This window comes from Phymastichus coffea, unplaced genomic scaffold, assembly GCF_024137745.1.
Source record: "Phymastichus coffea isolate CEN01 unplaced genomic scaffold, Cenicafe_Pcof_1.1 PCOF00058, whole genome shotgun sequence".
NCBI lineage: Eukaryota > Metazoa > Arthropoda > Insecta > Hymenoptera > Eulophidae > Phymastichus > Phymastichus coffea.
Window position 1 is genome coordinate 392,839 of NW_026706869.1, and position 14,799 is coordinate 407,637.

Genomic DNA, 14,799 nt, shown 5'->3' on the forward strand with positions numbered 1-14,799 from the left:
TAACAGGTAATTTAAATTTTTCTAAGACTTCATTAGTAAATGACATAAAAGCACGTGTTTTTAATTTGCCTTCATCTATAATTCTTATACTTTTATAATTTTCGAACATTTCAATTGCGTTATATAATGTTTTTTTATTCTGTGACTGTGAGTAGGTGCGATTTAAACAACTGCCTCCTTTTTAATGTCATTACAAATATTATAAAAAAAAGGAATCAGAAATAGGAACGGAACGGAGGACATGAAAGCCGCAGTCGCTTAATATGTATAGGTGTCCCTGCAAACTGCTGAGCGAGAAAGAGACAGACAGAGCCGCCGAGGCAGGCAGACACATCAAAGATGGCTCCTCGCGACGAGGTTGCCAGTGCTCGCGCTGCGTTTGACGTAAAAACTGCGACGTGAGCGCTGAGGGCGCGAGACCTGAAGAAAAGGACGGATGGTCAGATCAGCACTGTAAGCTTGGCTAACTCAACGACTCAGCCTAGCTGTAAGCAGCTGGTTAGCGGACAGGCTTCCTTCTATCGCGAACAACTCGGACGACGCGCACTGCCTATCTCGCTTCTGATACATAGTTACAAGTTACGACGGCCCTGCAATAGCCGGCTTGACGCTGTGGCCCTGTCATTTCGTGGACACGACTCCTATACACTGCCAAATCACTCATCACCGCGAGGGGCCAACGCCGCCCTTGTAAAGTGAGCTGCAGACCCTGGCAGCACACACACAGGCGTACACGCCAATATAGGTACACAATGATTCCAAGAGCATAAATATCTCCCTGCGTTGTCAGTCCGTGAGATGTATGTCTTGTAGCTTCGTGCTATGTAGTCTCGCGCGTACCTACATTTTATCTATGTAGTATGTATCTTAGGACGCTCCTTACAGTACATTCGCGTGTTAGCCTGTGTGCGCCTGGTGTGCCCGCGCGTGTTCTTTATCTTTGGTCTGCTAGGTAAGATCAAAAAACATAAATAACGAAAGAAGACGACAAAAAAGTAAGCATGTGAAAGTTGCCCTTTGCCAGCTGGATAGCACAGCCTCGCCTCACCTTCAACGCTCTCGAAACCTTCGTTTGTCCCATGTACACTACCCCCTCGTCGCGTTTGCCCACCCGTTGTCCGATTACATAGGCGATTGACCAGGAGAGTATGTCAAAGCCTCCATCAACGAACGTTTGCCGCCGACATCCTCGGTTGCTTTTTATTACTATCTAACGTTTGTATTGTGCTTTGTTTAGACTATTGCTAGTATGTGATGCTTGCACTTAGTTTCATTTTTCAGTTGTATTTTTATCACCTTGCGCTGCCCAAGATATTTAATCATTGAAATTAGTTACTTCATAAGCATATTTCATCCCCTGCTTGTCATTGATAACATCTCAAATAAAAAATTTGATCGCAATTTGTAGCATTGAGTTCACTGAGTTTCTCACATCAATATACAATTTCTCAACAATGGCTCATTCATTGTTATCAATCATTGTAATTCAATCTTTCATATAGTTTGTTGATATTTATTTATGAAATAACTTGATGTACTAGAAGATAATACTGCTTTCACTTGTGGTATGTCATTGTTGTTATCAATACACTGGACGATGACAACCGTGATGCGACATTGATTACTTCTATACGTGGTTGCCAACAAAAATGAATGCTGTAATCTGAAATATCTAATTTGATGTAATTCAATTGTGTATCTTCATTCCAGATACATACATGCAGTACTAGTATGCAGATAGAGTCAATGGAATGAAGTATTCACAGTGATAAACTTCATTAAATTTGAGCAATACAATATCTTAGAGAGCTACTGCCATATAGGTTAAAAATATATCAATTCACTGGATTGTGATGTCGTTGGTGGATAACATAAATAATCTGTATTACTGAGTTGAGTTCAATCGTTTAGGCAAGTATGTTGCCAAGAGAGAGAAGGGACCATCTTCAAGGTAAAGAATACAATTTTTTTCAGCCTTGAAAATGTTAGTACTTGGCAGAGAAAATATTAATCAAGAAATATTCATAGTTGTCATGCAGCTCGATAGCCAGAATCTGAATCTGCCGGCTAACTGCTTAGTTGAGAAGCAAAGAGGAAGTAGTTAGATATATGTTTGGTACATCTCTGTGAAGCATACTTCATCTTACGTTTATAAAGATTTATCAAAGGAAAACTGCTGCAGACAAGACGAGATGGCACGTAAAAACGACAACGTCAAGTACATTAACGTAGCAGTAGTTGGGTTGTCGGGCACGGAGAAAGATAAAGGCAGCGTCGGAGTCGGCAAATCGTGTTTATGTAATCGCTTTATGCGCTCACTCAGCGACGACTACAGTGTCGATCACATCTCTGTGTTATCGCAGGTAAGGGAGCTACCAAAGCGCAACAAAGTGTGCGGGGGCCATGAATAGTGAACTAATTTAGGACTCTTGTTGACGTTTTGCAGTCGGACTTTAGTGGGCGCGTAGTGAACAACGACCACTTCCTGTACTGGGGTGAGGTGATTAAACCGACGGAGGACGGCTCAGCTGACTACCAGTTTCAAGTGATCGAGCACACGGAGTTCATCGATGACTCGTCATTCCAGCCTTTCAAGGGTGGTAAGATGGAGCCTTACGCCAAAAGGTGCGCTGCCACAAAAATCGCCAGCGCCGAGAAGCTCATGTACATTTGTAAAAATCAGTTGGGTATCGAAAAGGAGTACGAGCAAAAGGTTTGTGCCACTCTAGTAATCTCGTGACGGCGATCAGGCCACAGCGCAATCTATAACAATGGCAATTGGGCAGGTTTTACCGGACGGCAAGCTGGCCATTGACGGCTTTCTGTGTGTATTCGATGTAAGCGTCGTGCCGAATCGTTTGATCGAGAAACAGGTGGAAATCGTTGCCAACATTTTGAACAACCTGATCAAGACTAAGAAGCCAATAATTCTGGTAACGACGAAGAACGATGACGCGAATGAGCAATTCGTGAAGGAGGCGGAGAAGCTACTCATGCGCAAGGAGTACAAGGGCTCGATACTGATGGTCGAGACCTCAGCGCACGAGAATATCAACGTGGATTTGGCTTTCATGACTATTGCTCAACTCGTTGACAAGTCAAAGCTGCGCAACAAGGTAAGCTCCGTTAGACTGCCTACGCCGAGCAGACTGAAACCAACTGCTGATGGTTCCTCGTTAAGGTCGTCGCATTCGCTGAGGCTGCGCGTCAGCGCAAAGAACTGATGGATGCATCAACCGAGTCGTTGCAAAGGCTCATACGCATGCACGTGCAGGACTACCGGGCCACCTGGTCACAGGCTTCGAAGAAGCTCGGCCAGCATCGAGAGTTCACGACGTTCGTCGAGCTGTTTGGCATCGACGCGACTCAGCGACTCTTTCGCCGGCATATAAAAAAGCTCAAGGATGAGCAGATAGCCAAGAAAATACAAGGTTATCTCGATACCTTGCCTGACATTCTGCACGAATTGGTTCCCGACATTGCCAATTTGATCAACGAGTATGTAATTGCCTTAGCTCTTTACGCTTGCAACTTCAGCGCTTCAGCCGTGACTGACTCTTCTGATCTTTAATTTTCAGAGAATGGTCGAATGTACAGCAGTACATTAAAGAGCATCCCGAATTCGATCGTTACTTTTACGAGTGCCCTGAAGATATACCCTGGATAGATTATGACTTTGGCGAGAATAAAACGTCGAAAATACCGTATGATGTGCTGGAAACACCAGAGGCCGAAACCGTTTTCAAAAACCACGTAAATGCCCTACAGCAAGAGCAGCGTCGACTCGAGTGAGTTTTCACTTTCTCCTTGCTATATCATTGTACTTTGAAGTAATACCTACTCGTTTAAGCGTCAATAACAAGCTTTAAACTTGTACGTAGCACTTTGACTGCAGTTTTTATTACTTACTAACAAATTCGTATTAAGTCGTTGTCGAGTCGTTTTAATAATCAATGATTTCGATCATAATTTACGCATATCATTTTTTTTAATGAACCTAAAGCCTAGCGCTTAATTATCCTTATGGCAAATATACTTTTAATGCTATTAGACGTTGAGGTGACATAACTAATGCTTTTTGCTTTATTCTGGGTGGCGTCTTTCTTTTTGCAGACTTCCGAAAAGGTAAATACCAATTCTCATAACATCACATTTGTTTGCTTTTATTCTTTGACAATGCGTATATTGGATCCCTAGTTTGCATTATAATTATTGCGCATAAAACATTAATGCTTTATGCAACGTATTTCCGTTTAATAGCGCCGCAAGTCAAACTTTGATAACGAAATACTACATATTGGTGCAAGTTAGACTCGTCATGATAAGTATCTTTAATGAAGTTTCATCAATTGTTTTATACCTTTGCAGATGGAAAAAGCAGTTTAAACAACTATTGGAAGAAACGGGTTACGTTACTCCGGGCAAACAACTGTCGGAAGTGCGAGTGCTGTTTATGGGTCGCGAGTGCTTCGAGGCACTGTCCCATCATGACTGCCAGGAAGTTTACGATCAACATCAGAAAGAAATTATTGAGAAAGCTAAGCACAACTTCCAAGTATGATACATTTTGGACTCAAGTACTTGATATCAAGTCAAGTTTAGGAAACAATAATTGACATTATTATTTTACAAGGAGCTACTACTAGAGCACGCAGATCTGTTTTACCACTACAAGAGTATCGCTCCGACGGGCACAATAACACAGGATGATATCAAAGAGATTACTGACGCTTTAATCGATGACTTTCGGTGAGAATCGTTTGCTTAGTTGAATATCCCAGCCGAGCTCGAGATGAGACTTGTTGAACGATTATAAATTTGCTTCGTTCACAGGTACAAGGCACTGGACAGATTGGACCAAGATAGAAAACTAATGCTGTTCCAACATCTTGGTTTTGTTCATTGTCCTATTCGTGAACATTGCCCAGCTTTTCCAAATTGCATGGATGCACTAATCGAGCGAATACTAGGAACCAAAGCCCACAGGTATCAAATGGTCTTTTGCCCTAGAAAATTGCGTAGAGTGCAAATGTGAAAATAATTGTAAAATTAATTTGAAGGCCATCGTCTTGGAACCACAGTAACCAGTGGCAACTGAATTCCGAGAACAATCAATTGAATTTAGTTATACTTGGAAGCAGCAGCCTGGGTGAGGAATTCGCTCGCGAAATACGATCGCAGACGGATGATGACGAGGTCGAGATCGACTGCCAGCTATATACACTCGGCTATCGCGTGATCGATGGAGACGTTGGTCTGCCTCACAACTCTTTCACTACCTCGGATTTCCTACCTCATGGTAATGATCTTGCAATGACTTCATTATTTCTTCCATGAGTGTCAGTGTAGACCTTATCTACAGTTACCGTAAAATTAACGTTAAATGTCATCGACTCTTGGTTTTCCAGGCTCTTTCTGCATTTATTCTAATGAGGAGACGTTCGAATACGTGCGGTCTTCTCTAGAGAAAACGCTTCTCTCAAATCTGGAGCAAGAAGATCGGCTACCTTTTCAAGGCCTTCCTATCGTCATATTATTCGTTCCAGATGGAATAATCGATGAGCTGGAGGCGATCCGGTTGCGTGAGGAGGGTCAAAGTCTCGCGGACAGGTATATACTATAGTGTTGACCATAGAAGTAGCAGTAGTCGGGTTGGGTCGGTCGATTGACATGAATTATTTACAAGCGTTGGATTGTTAGCTTACAGTGTCCTTTCATCGACGTGGCTATCGAGGACTTAGAGCAGGACAAGAGATTTCCAACGTCGCTGGTGAAAGAGGCACTGCAGCAGCTTGTCCAGGCGATAAATCATCGCGCGGGCTTTCTGAATATCTACCAGAGCGTAATCGAGTGCTTAGAACCCGACATCAGAATAATAATGTGCATGTTCTGCGGTGACCCTTATTCAGTGGAAAACGTCCTTGGCCCGCTGCTCAGCCATCAATGCTGCTTTCTTAGTAGTGAGCGCTCGATCGTCCTGGAAACGTTCCTCGGCGAGTCAAAGCGCCGTGTGGAGGTGACCATTTCCAGCTTTCATGGAGCAAACGCCTTCAGAGACGAGCTAGTGCATGGATTCATACTGGTCTACTCGACCAAGAGGAAGGCATCATTGGCCACTCTTAAGTGCGTAATCACACCTTCATCATGGACCGAGCGCGCGACAGACGACGGCGTCCCCAGCAAATAATATGGCGTAAACAACTAAATTAGACAAAACCTTTTCGGTTTCAGCGCATTCTCGCACAACATTCCGAATTTGCCCATTCAGATAATGGCAGTGACAGACAGCGGCGGTGCCAATGCATTTTTCAATAACGATTTGAGTCATCACCTGATTACCGAGGGAAATGCCACGGCCGACAAGCTCCAAGCCCACTTTATGACCTTCTCCTCGTCTTGCCAGCAAAAAAGTTGGTCGACGATCTCTGTCGAGATTAACACTCTCAACTTAGCTGCTTATTTACGATTTTTCCACTGTTACAGCGGCCTTCTACACGCCATTCTTCAAGGAGGTCTGGGAGAAAAAGCCCGAAATTGAGCAGGCATTCAACATGGAGGAGCCGAGCAATCTCAATGACAGTGGTGAGGGCACCTTGGAGTACTCGGCACTACACCCAATGCCCCCGCCGCGTCATGAGAGCTACCATCTGCAGACGCCCGATGACGGGTAAGTCAGTCCAAAGTTGCTCGGCCTCGCCAGCGTGCGCACTGGTATTGTGCGTGTCTCATCTAACGTGAAGCAGTATGTCGGTAACTTTCAGAAGCGGCTCCGAGTCGTATGAGCAACTTACGCCGGACGGCGAGTTAGGCGATGGTGGCCTTAACGAGCATTTTGCCGACAGTCGGGCCACACCCAGCGATGACAGTGATATTTACAGTCAGGTCGATTTCCAGCGTGAGGAGCGAGATCGAGAGTTTCTAAAGACCAGCGGAGAATTTGTGACCAAGATGTCCGGTAGGTGGACCATGAGATTTACGCGAGCAGCGCTACTACCGTTCAGCAAAAACAAAACAAAACAAAATAAAACAAAACAAAACAAAACAAAACCAATGATAACACCAATCGGACACTCTGATCAAATAGGCCTTTATTCTTGCGAAAAGCAATGATGCACTTTCGCACGATTTCAGGTTGGGTCAAAGACACCTTTATGCAGCAACAGCAACAGCAACAGCAGGACGGCGTGACAAATAGCTACTCGCAGCGAGCCTTCACCACCGGCCGTCGCCATATACAGCAAACCAAATCTAGGCCCAAGGGCAATAGTCAGACGCTCAAACAGCCCGGCAAAATCAATCTCAAGGATTTCTCTAACGTAACCGACGTCATATCACGAATGGCCATTGGCGAGAAGGATGAGCAGCAGCAGCATCATGGCAAGATCGGTATGGGACACGCCCCCCTCGCTATCCCCGAAATGGACCTCGGCAACGAGTACGCACAGGTGAAGGACGTCGTGCCAAATCTGTACTCGCACTATGACGGCGAGTATGTCTACACGCTAGTGCATGATTCCCTGGGTAACAACAAGTCAAAGATGCGTCATAGGCGAGAAAAGGGCCAGCCCTGTAAGCATATCAATAAACGTAATACTTTGCAATGTCGAGATCGAAGCCATTTATATTTATTTATATGATCTTGCTCTTTCTGTCGAAGACTCGCCGTCGGCGGCTTACAGCGACTCGGACTCCGAATGGAGCTCGTTAGAGCGCCAAAAAGTTGCCGAAGCCTTGGGAAAAGCCATTAACAACAAGAAGCTCTCGTCCCACAAGCGCACACGCAAGAAGCGCACTGCCATTCCCGTGGCCACGCCGAAGGTGCCCACGCTCGCGGGCATCGCCGGTGGAGGTGGAGCCGTCCTGACCGATGGTATTGTCGGCCTGAACTACACCGCCGTCAAGGACGATAAAGGCTGGCGAATCGATTCCACGGAAAAAGGTGCGCCTGCTTCCGATATGTACACGTATTCATTGACTGACCGACATCCTGATTATATACTTTAATCAAGCAGTTTCAAGCGACTCACCGGACAGCTCGGATTCGAGCGACCAGGATAATCGTTCAAGGTCCCGCAGCAAGCTCTACCCCAAGCATCCAACTGCAAATATAGGGCGCAAAAAATTCGGCAATTCCATTCAACAGCAGCAGCAACTAGTAGCGCAGACTCTACAGCATCCTTTGAATCTCAAGCACATGACGCAAGAGATGTTCATGTCTCTGAAACAACGTAACATCATCGGCGATAATAGTTTCGGTAGTATAGCTGACGACGAGTCAAGCCTCGACGTATCCTCGCCTCGAGAGATTAATTCACCGAGCTTCAGCTTACTGGCCAAAAATAAGGAAACACTGGACAAACTCAATCGTAAGCGAGAGAAGCAAAAAGCAAAAGAAGATGAAAAATTGGAAAAACGACGTCTCAAGGTAACGAATCGTCGAGACTCTGGTCGATATGCACTAACTTTGCTAATGGTCGATTTATTCTTGCCTAGGAGGAGAAGCTCAAAAGGCACGCGGAAAAAGAACGTGAGCGTGAGAAGAAGAAGCAGGAAAAAACTAAACAAACCAAAAGCAACATGTCCCTTCAACCGATGCCGCTCATTGAAGATTTTGCACAAAGTGAAACTAATCCTATTCCTCTGTTTCTTGAAAAATGTGTCAGATTCGTTGAGGATGAAGGTCTTGATTCCGAGGGAATATATAGAGTGCCTGGCAACCGCGCTCACGTCGAGTTGCTATTCCAAAAATTTGAAGAAGGTTGGTTCGGTTAATCACACAACTATCTCATAATTATAATCAATGTTGTTTGCGCAACAACTCAGTACAAAATTTACACTTTTAGATGGTAATTTGGATATACGCTCACTCGATATCCCCGTGAACGCTGTCGCCACCGCTCTTAAAGACTTTTTCTCGAAGAAATTGCCACCTCTTATTGATAAAGAGAGCATGAGCCAGTTAGAGGATATATCTGGTTAGTTTTTCTTATTGTTTGGCATGCACCCTCACTTCCATCTCAATCTCTCTTTTTTATCTATCACAAAACTCATCGCTTTCCTATCTGCGAGACAGCATACGTTCAATTTGATTAACTAGTTTGCGTCTCGATTTATTTATTATTTAATTTACTACGTGTTAATATATTTACAATCAAAGAAAATTGATGCATTTGTGTCGATATTTACGTTTTATTTTCTTTGAATCTAAAGGTGCTCGTGGTATCAGCAAACCGATGTCCGCAACATGCATGAATATGGAAGGTTGGTTTTTCTTTAATTGGTTAATTTCATTTTACTGAAAGTTAGTTTATCTGATAAAAAAAATTCAATGATACGTCAATTGTCAAATCATGTACTGTGTTTCATTTGCTAACTCAGTAATACTGAGCGATTGAGCAAGTTGACAAGCGCATACTAAAAGTCATCTGACATTTGAACAATCATTGATAATCAACGTAAAAATTTCAATGCGTTGATATAAATTGTTGATTGCTTTCGGCTTTTGATGTTGTAATAGTAATGATAGTTTGTTTTGGCTACATTAATTCCATTATTTTCTGAAAACGCTGCGTTCTAGATCGGAGCGGTAGGCTACTGGCTTTGAGAATGATGCTAAATAAACTGAAACCTGTCAATTTTGACGTACTGAAATATACATTCCAACATTTTGTCAAGTAAGTTTCGTTTTAGTTTAAAAGCTTGGCAGGCTCATCTAAAATATCGAATTATTTTGTAAAGAAGTGCATATTATATATTTTTCAATCGTAGGGTTGCCGAAAATTGTAAATTGAACAATATGGATAGCAAGAATTTGGCCATCTGTTGGTGGCCAACACTTCTGCCAATCGAGTTTAATGACCTCGGCAGGTTCGAAGCTACGAGGCCATATCTCGAAGATGTTGTTCAAACTATGATCGACCAGTATCCATTCCTTTTCTGCGGTAAAGAGGCTATCGTTATGGTGTGAATGTAAGACTTGCGAAACACGAAGTCACTTGCGCACAGCACATCTAGAAACATCCGAGAAAACTGTTATCGTAGTCTCAAGTGGAATGATGAGATTAGTTTTTCCATGCTAAACCCGAGTCTAATCCTCATTATTCTCAAGTAGAACAAACGTTTTTGTTATTAAACGAATAATGATAAATTTGACGGACAGAAAGAATAACTCTGTCGCCAGTTTTATTATTGGTGAAGTTAACCAAGCCGCGGTTGTGTACAAGACATTTTTAGCCATACTTTGTCTAATGAAATAGGTAAGCAGTTTTATGTAGCTTTTGAAATTGTTTATATAAATATTGTACGAACAAGTATAAATTCAAAAGGAAACACGAAATGACATGTCATTTCACAATTTGAAGTTGACAGTACTTTGGAATCGTAAAACAGAAAAGGCTTTTTTCAGCAAAACTGCCGAGGTTACAGTGAGCAGTAAAAAGAAAAAAGTAAATATCTTATGACAAAATAAATTGACGCTTATAATGTAATTTTTAAACAGAAAGAATTGCGCCATAATCATTCCATAAAATGAAACAAGTTAGTTAGTGCCATGTCAAGTGAACGTGGAGATGAGAGAGAAATATGATTTAAAGCGAACATTCCCATTTTTCTTTTTGAAAAAAATAATTGATGTACTCGCTAGGTAAACCTCATATTATGAGTATCAAGGCTGCGTTACTGTAAAATACAACTTGAACGGATTGACGATCCATCGTTGATCAATCGCTCACTCATCTCAACGAATTTGTCGGACAATTTTTATCTCGTCGATTTTTTATATGGCGGGCCATTGCAAAGTACCGAATCATCAATGTTCAAACATTTTATAATGAAATATTAGCGTTTCGTTTTTTTAACTTTTGACTTATAATCTGAAGCCAAAAAGAAAATAGATAACAAACGGAGGAAATGCAATGTTAGTGCCGTTTAAGAAAAAAATATAGCGTTTTTCTTGATATATGTGAGAGGTGCAAGTATCAAGTATAACTTAACATTGAAAATTTTAGAGTGTATCAACACAACAATAATAAAAGATGGTTATTTTTTGCTTGACGTTACTCAATTCGCTTGGTGTAATGGCTTATCAAATAGGCTTGAAAACATAACAAATAACGCGGATATAATATCCTTCGTGATGCTAGTTCAAGTAAACTCGAATAAGTAACTATTTGCTTGCTTTAAAAACGATCAAAAGTTCAAATAGTTGAAAATAAAGCTTGTAGAAAGATTCAGTGATTACAGATTTACTTGCATACGTGCAGTAAATTTTGTACATATTCTGCTATAAGCTGTTCAAGCCCATCTGATTAGCCGAAAGTTGACACGAACATCCAGCCGAAAAAAGTCGTTCATTCGTATACCTCTATTGATCCACTGGGTGACTCTTAAGGATAAATTGTACGACTCTAAAATTTTATACATTCATACTTAACGTTTTACACTTAAGGATCGATTAAGTGTAATGTGCTAAACGAAAGCCTAAGAAAGGATCAACTCCTATGCAAAATATCGCCATTCTTTCTTAAGATTTTTACGATATTCGAAGAAGAGAAAAGTGCGAAAGAGTGAGATTACGATCCGATTGTTCTTATGTATAGTTTCTATCTATTTCAATTCTTTTTTGCCGAAACTATGGATAAAATATTTTTGATACGTTATTTGACCTTGGCGGCTTTAGTTTGAAGTTTTAGATCCTTTCTATACGTAAGAGATATTGGACGTCAGATGAATCATAATTAAAATCAGCCGTACAGATGACACCCATAGGGCAATCGCTCAATGAAACATTCAATTATTTCTGTCAATGTTTCACGTGCAGTAATTTAACTTTTTCGGTTTTACAGGCTAACGGTAATCGTTTGAATATTCCACCTGTATGCACTTCCGAAGTCTCACGTCCGATGATCTCTTATATAAAAAGTGTCTTAGTTAGTAAAGTTTTAAGTGAATTTGTATAAAATAATTTTGAACATGATCATTGTTTTATTGTACATTTTAATCGTTTTTCGCCATAATTTATTTTAGTTAATTTTTTCTATAGACATGCTATAAATAAGAATTGTACAAATGACTCTTTACACGAATAAAATAACAAGTAGTAGTACTGATAGGACAACGCCGATATTTTCTTTGAGTGCTTGTAATTTTACAGCAATGTCAAATGCTTACTCATGTGATATTTTTTCACGTATGATATTTGCTTTCTTCACGTCAATAAGGCATATGAAATTCCATGATACTCGAAAACAATTTGGCATATTCCTGGTTTCGTCAGAAAACGGCCAATCAGGCCAAACTACTTCAAACTATTGATCTTGATGTATCGCACGAGGGCCTAAGTAAAGAAATCCGTTTATGCGAGGGCAGCACAATTGGGCGGGAAATGCGAGCGCTGTTCGTGACTTGGGCTTGCCTTACGCGGAGAAACATACAAAATCTTTAAGCGTTTTTCAGCGACGCATGCAAACGAGAATAAAAAAAATAAAAAGCGACGTTGGTCTCACCGCCAAGCATCGACTTCACCGTCATTTTGTACATGCAAGTCAAACGCACAAAATAAATGTATCTTTTCTTGCAGCATGCACTATTAATAAAACGTTCGTTAGGCTTTATTCGGTCGATCGTAGGTGGTCATAGGTGAAACAAAGAAATCGCGTCGAAGCAGTAGAAAGTCGGACGTTTTACGGAGTCCAAGAAACGAGAAAAGGCAATGTTAATTAGCGAAAGGATCAAATAAGATTGTCAATATTGCGCACAATCAATTGTTTCTTTGTTCGAGTGAGAATTGTCAGGTGGCTAATAATCGGTGTATTTGAAGTAATTGCTGATGAAAATGACAATTGAAAGCACTTTGTTGTTGCGACGCTGAGCTATAACAGGTCATTTTGGCGAACAATAGAGTCAGTAGAAATGAATCGAAGCGTGCGAGTATGAATGAGACTTGATGTGTACTTTTAGATGCGGTTGAAGGCGAGGAGGGAGAGACGTCGAATTAAAAAGTTGTTATAATCTAATAACGAATGTCCCGAGTCATTGTAAAAATTATTTTCTCGCGCTCTCCAGGTTAATTTCATGAAGATTGTTTGTACGTAAAATCGCTTGATTAATCCTATTAATTATCAGAAGTATTTAATTATTATTACGATTGATTTGTCCGCGTAACACGTCGCATATCCTAGTATTAAGAATCGGTCATACGATTTTTTGTGCAACCTAAAGTATATTTCTAGCTGTATCGGAAATTAAAATAATCGCCTGAATGTTGCAATACTTGAATGTCAGTGGAATTTTACTATTTAGAATGTAATAAGTATTATGGAATATTGATGAGAAATCGTTTATAAAGATATTTGTAAGACCGTCGACCTTTTGCAAAAATAATTTTTATGAAATTCTAGACTAGAGGGATTTTCAAACTTTTACGTGCAACGAACGAGCGAATGAGCGAGTGAAAGCTGATACAACAGGCATGCAAGAGTTTCAAGACGCCTAAAAGTGTCAATATTTATAGAAGTAAAAATCGTAAGTCGGACGTTGCAGCGTAGCAAGATACAGTGGATGTGTGTAGTTAAGTCAATTGGTTTACGTCTCTCCCACAGGTCTCGAAGTTGAATTAAAAAATGAGGCGAGTAGTGAGAGAGAGGGGGGAGGTGAATGGCGCTTTTCATGTGTATATATTGTTGCTTGTGCGTTTTTTGCCACCCTTCGTAATGATATGTTCATCGCGACTTTTACCAAAGGACTGCGTACAGATGCGAAACGCTGGAGATTAATAATTCGCTGAACACACTTGAACTCGATGAGCCGTGAGTTGATGGGGAGAAATAATAATAATAATATGTGGTAATGCAAGATCGATGTAGCGCAATAAAAGTATAACTTAAAACTTGATCAACGGCTGAAAGGCAACAGTTTTAGTCTCGTTATTTTCACAGCAAAGTCGGCGTCTGCAATTAGATTAACGGGGAAATCCATTGAGTCAGAGTAACAGTTGCTCATTGGATAAATCAAAATAACGGGCCAGACAACAGTGGTTTATCTGAACAGAGAGGTAAAGGGCGAGAAAGTAAGATTGCAGGTAGGTGAAAAGTCGCGACCACCGAGCTGCACGGCGAGTAGGAGAGGGCGGGAAGGGCGGAATAACTGCTACTGTGCTGGAATACATTAAGAATACGAGTGAGTGTCCTTTTGCAAGATGTGCGTGTTGAATGATCGCGAGTGCACGAAGAAAAAGTATTGATGTCCAAGAAGTATTTAAAAATAAAAATCGTCTTTATGTACAATTTGAAAAGTGGCATTTTCATTTCAAATAAAACCCAACGAAGAACGGGGAGGCACTGCTTTACGTTGCATTTATGCAATTTCAGTCTATTGCAAGGATTATTTTACTACTCTTGCCTCCATCACATTTCACGAGAATTAATGTAGGCAGGATGCAAGACTGTATAGACAAATGACAATAGTTTGGAAAACGGGTAAATTGATTTCGCCATTTCGGCATTGGCATTTCATGAGATTGCTGCATTAGAGCAAGGAAGGCAGCTTTCGGCGTGCTTATCGTATACGAGGGACATTGCCAGAGTACGTAGTAAAGTTCTTGAAGCTCATAATTACATTAACATATTGTGTCGTTACTTGAACTTATTTTTAATAGGCAAGACTAAATTGTAGCGACAGCTGATCTGCATCGATTAAAGTAAGTGGTAGACGGAGGACGACACGTCGTTCTATATTCTCTGTTCTCTGGTGTAGATAAGTGTAGGTCGCAGGTCGATCGCGACTTGCTATCTGCTTACCGCA

At 41.3% G+C, this 14,799-nt stretch overlaps 1 protein-coding gene across 6 annotated transcripts; it reads left to right on the plus strand.

Moving 5' to 3' along the window:
- The first annotated feature begins 333 nt into the window (after positions 1-333).
- Positions 334-14,242, plus strand: LOC131666314 (rho GTPase-activating protein 190). 6 transcript variants are annotated; one of them, XM_058938871.1, is made up of 24 exons: positions 334-745; positions 1,711-1,951; positions 2,029-2,363; positions 2,447-2,713; positions 2,787-3,116; positions 3,182-3,498; positions 3,579-3,788; positions 4,369-4,555; positions 4,634-4,749; positions 4,834-4,986; positions 5,061-5,299; positions 5,409-5,610; positions 5,701-6,123; positions 6,211-6,410; positions 6,484-6,667; positions 6,744-6,955; positions 7,105-7,569; positions 7,658-7,939; positions 8,010-8,425; positions 8,494-8,758; positions 8,844-8,975; positions 9,211-9,261; positions 9,578-9,674; positions 9,769-14,242. In XM_058938871.1, exons 3-24 carry the CDS (start codon positions 2,193-2,195, stop codon positions 9,965-9,967), a joined length of 5,118 nt encoding a protein of 1,705 aa, XP_058794854.1. In that variant the 5' UTR covers positions 334-745; positions 1,711-1,951; positions 2,029-2,192; the 3' UTR covers positions 9,968-14,242. The 6 variants fall into 6 exon arrangements, with proteins under 6 accessions (XP_058794854.1, XP_058794856.1, XP_058794859.1 ...); XM_058938873.1 differs by having other exon boundaries at positions 8,013-8,425; XM_058938876.1 differs by having other exon boundaries at positions 7,132-7,569.
- The last annotated feature ends 557 nt before the right edge of the window (positions 14,243-14,799 follow it).

Bases quoted from the DNA above. Each gene is read 5' to 3' on its own strand.
- LOC131666314 (XM_058938871.1), top strand. From the start codon at position 2,193: ATGGCACGTAAAAACGACAACGTCAAGTACATTAACGTAGCAGTAGTT. The intron at 3,789-4,368 runs GTGAGTTTTCAC...ATACCTTTGCAG, and splicing joins CAAGAGCAGCGTCGACTCGA to ATGGAAAAAGCAGTTTAAAC. The intron at 6,411-6,483 runs GTTGGTCGACGA...CCACTGTTACAG, and splicing joins CTCGTCTTGCCAGCAAAAAA to CGGCCTTCTACACGCCATTC.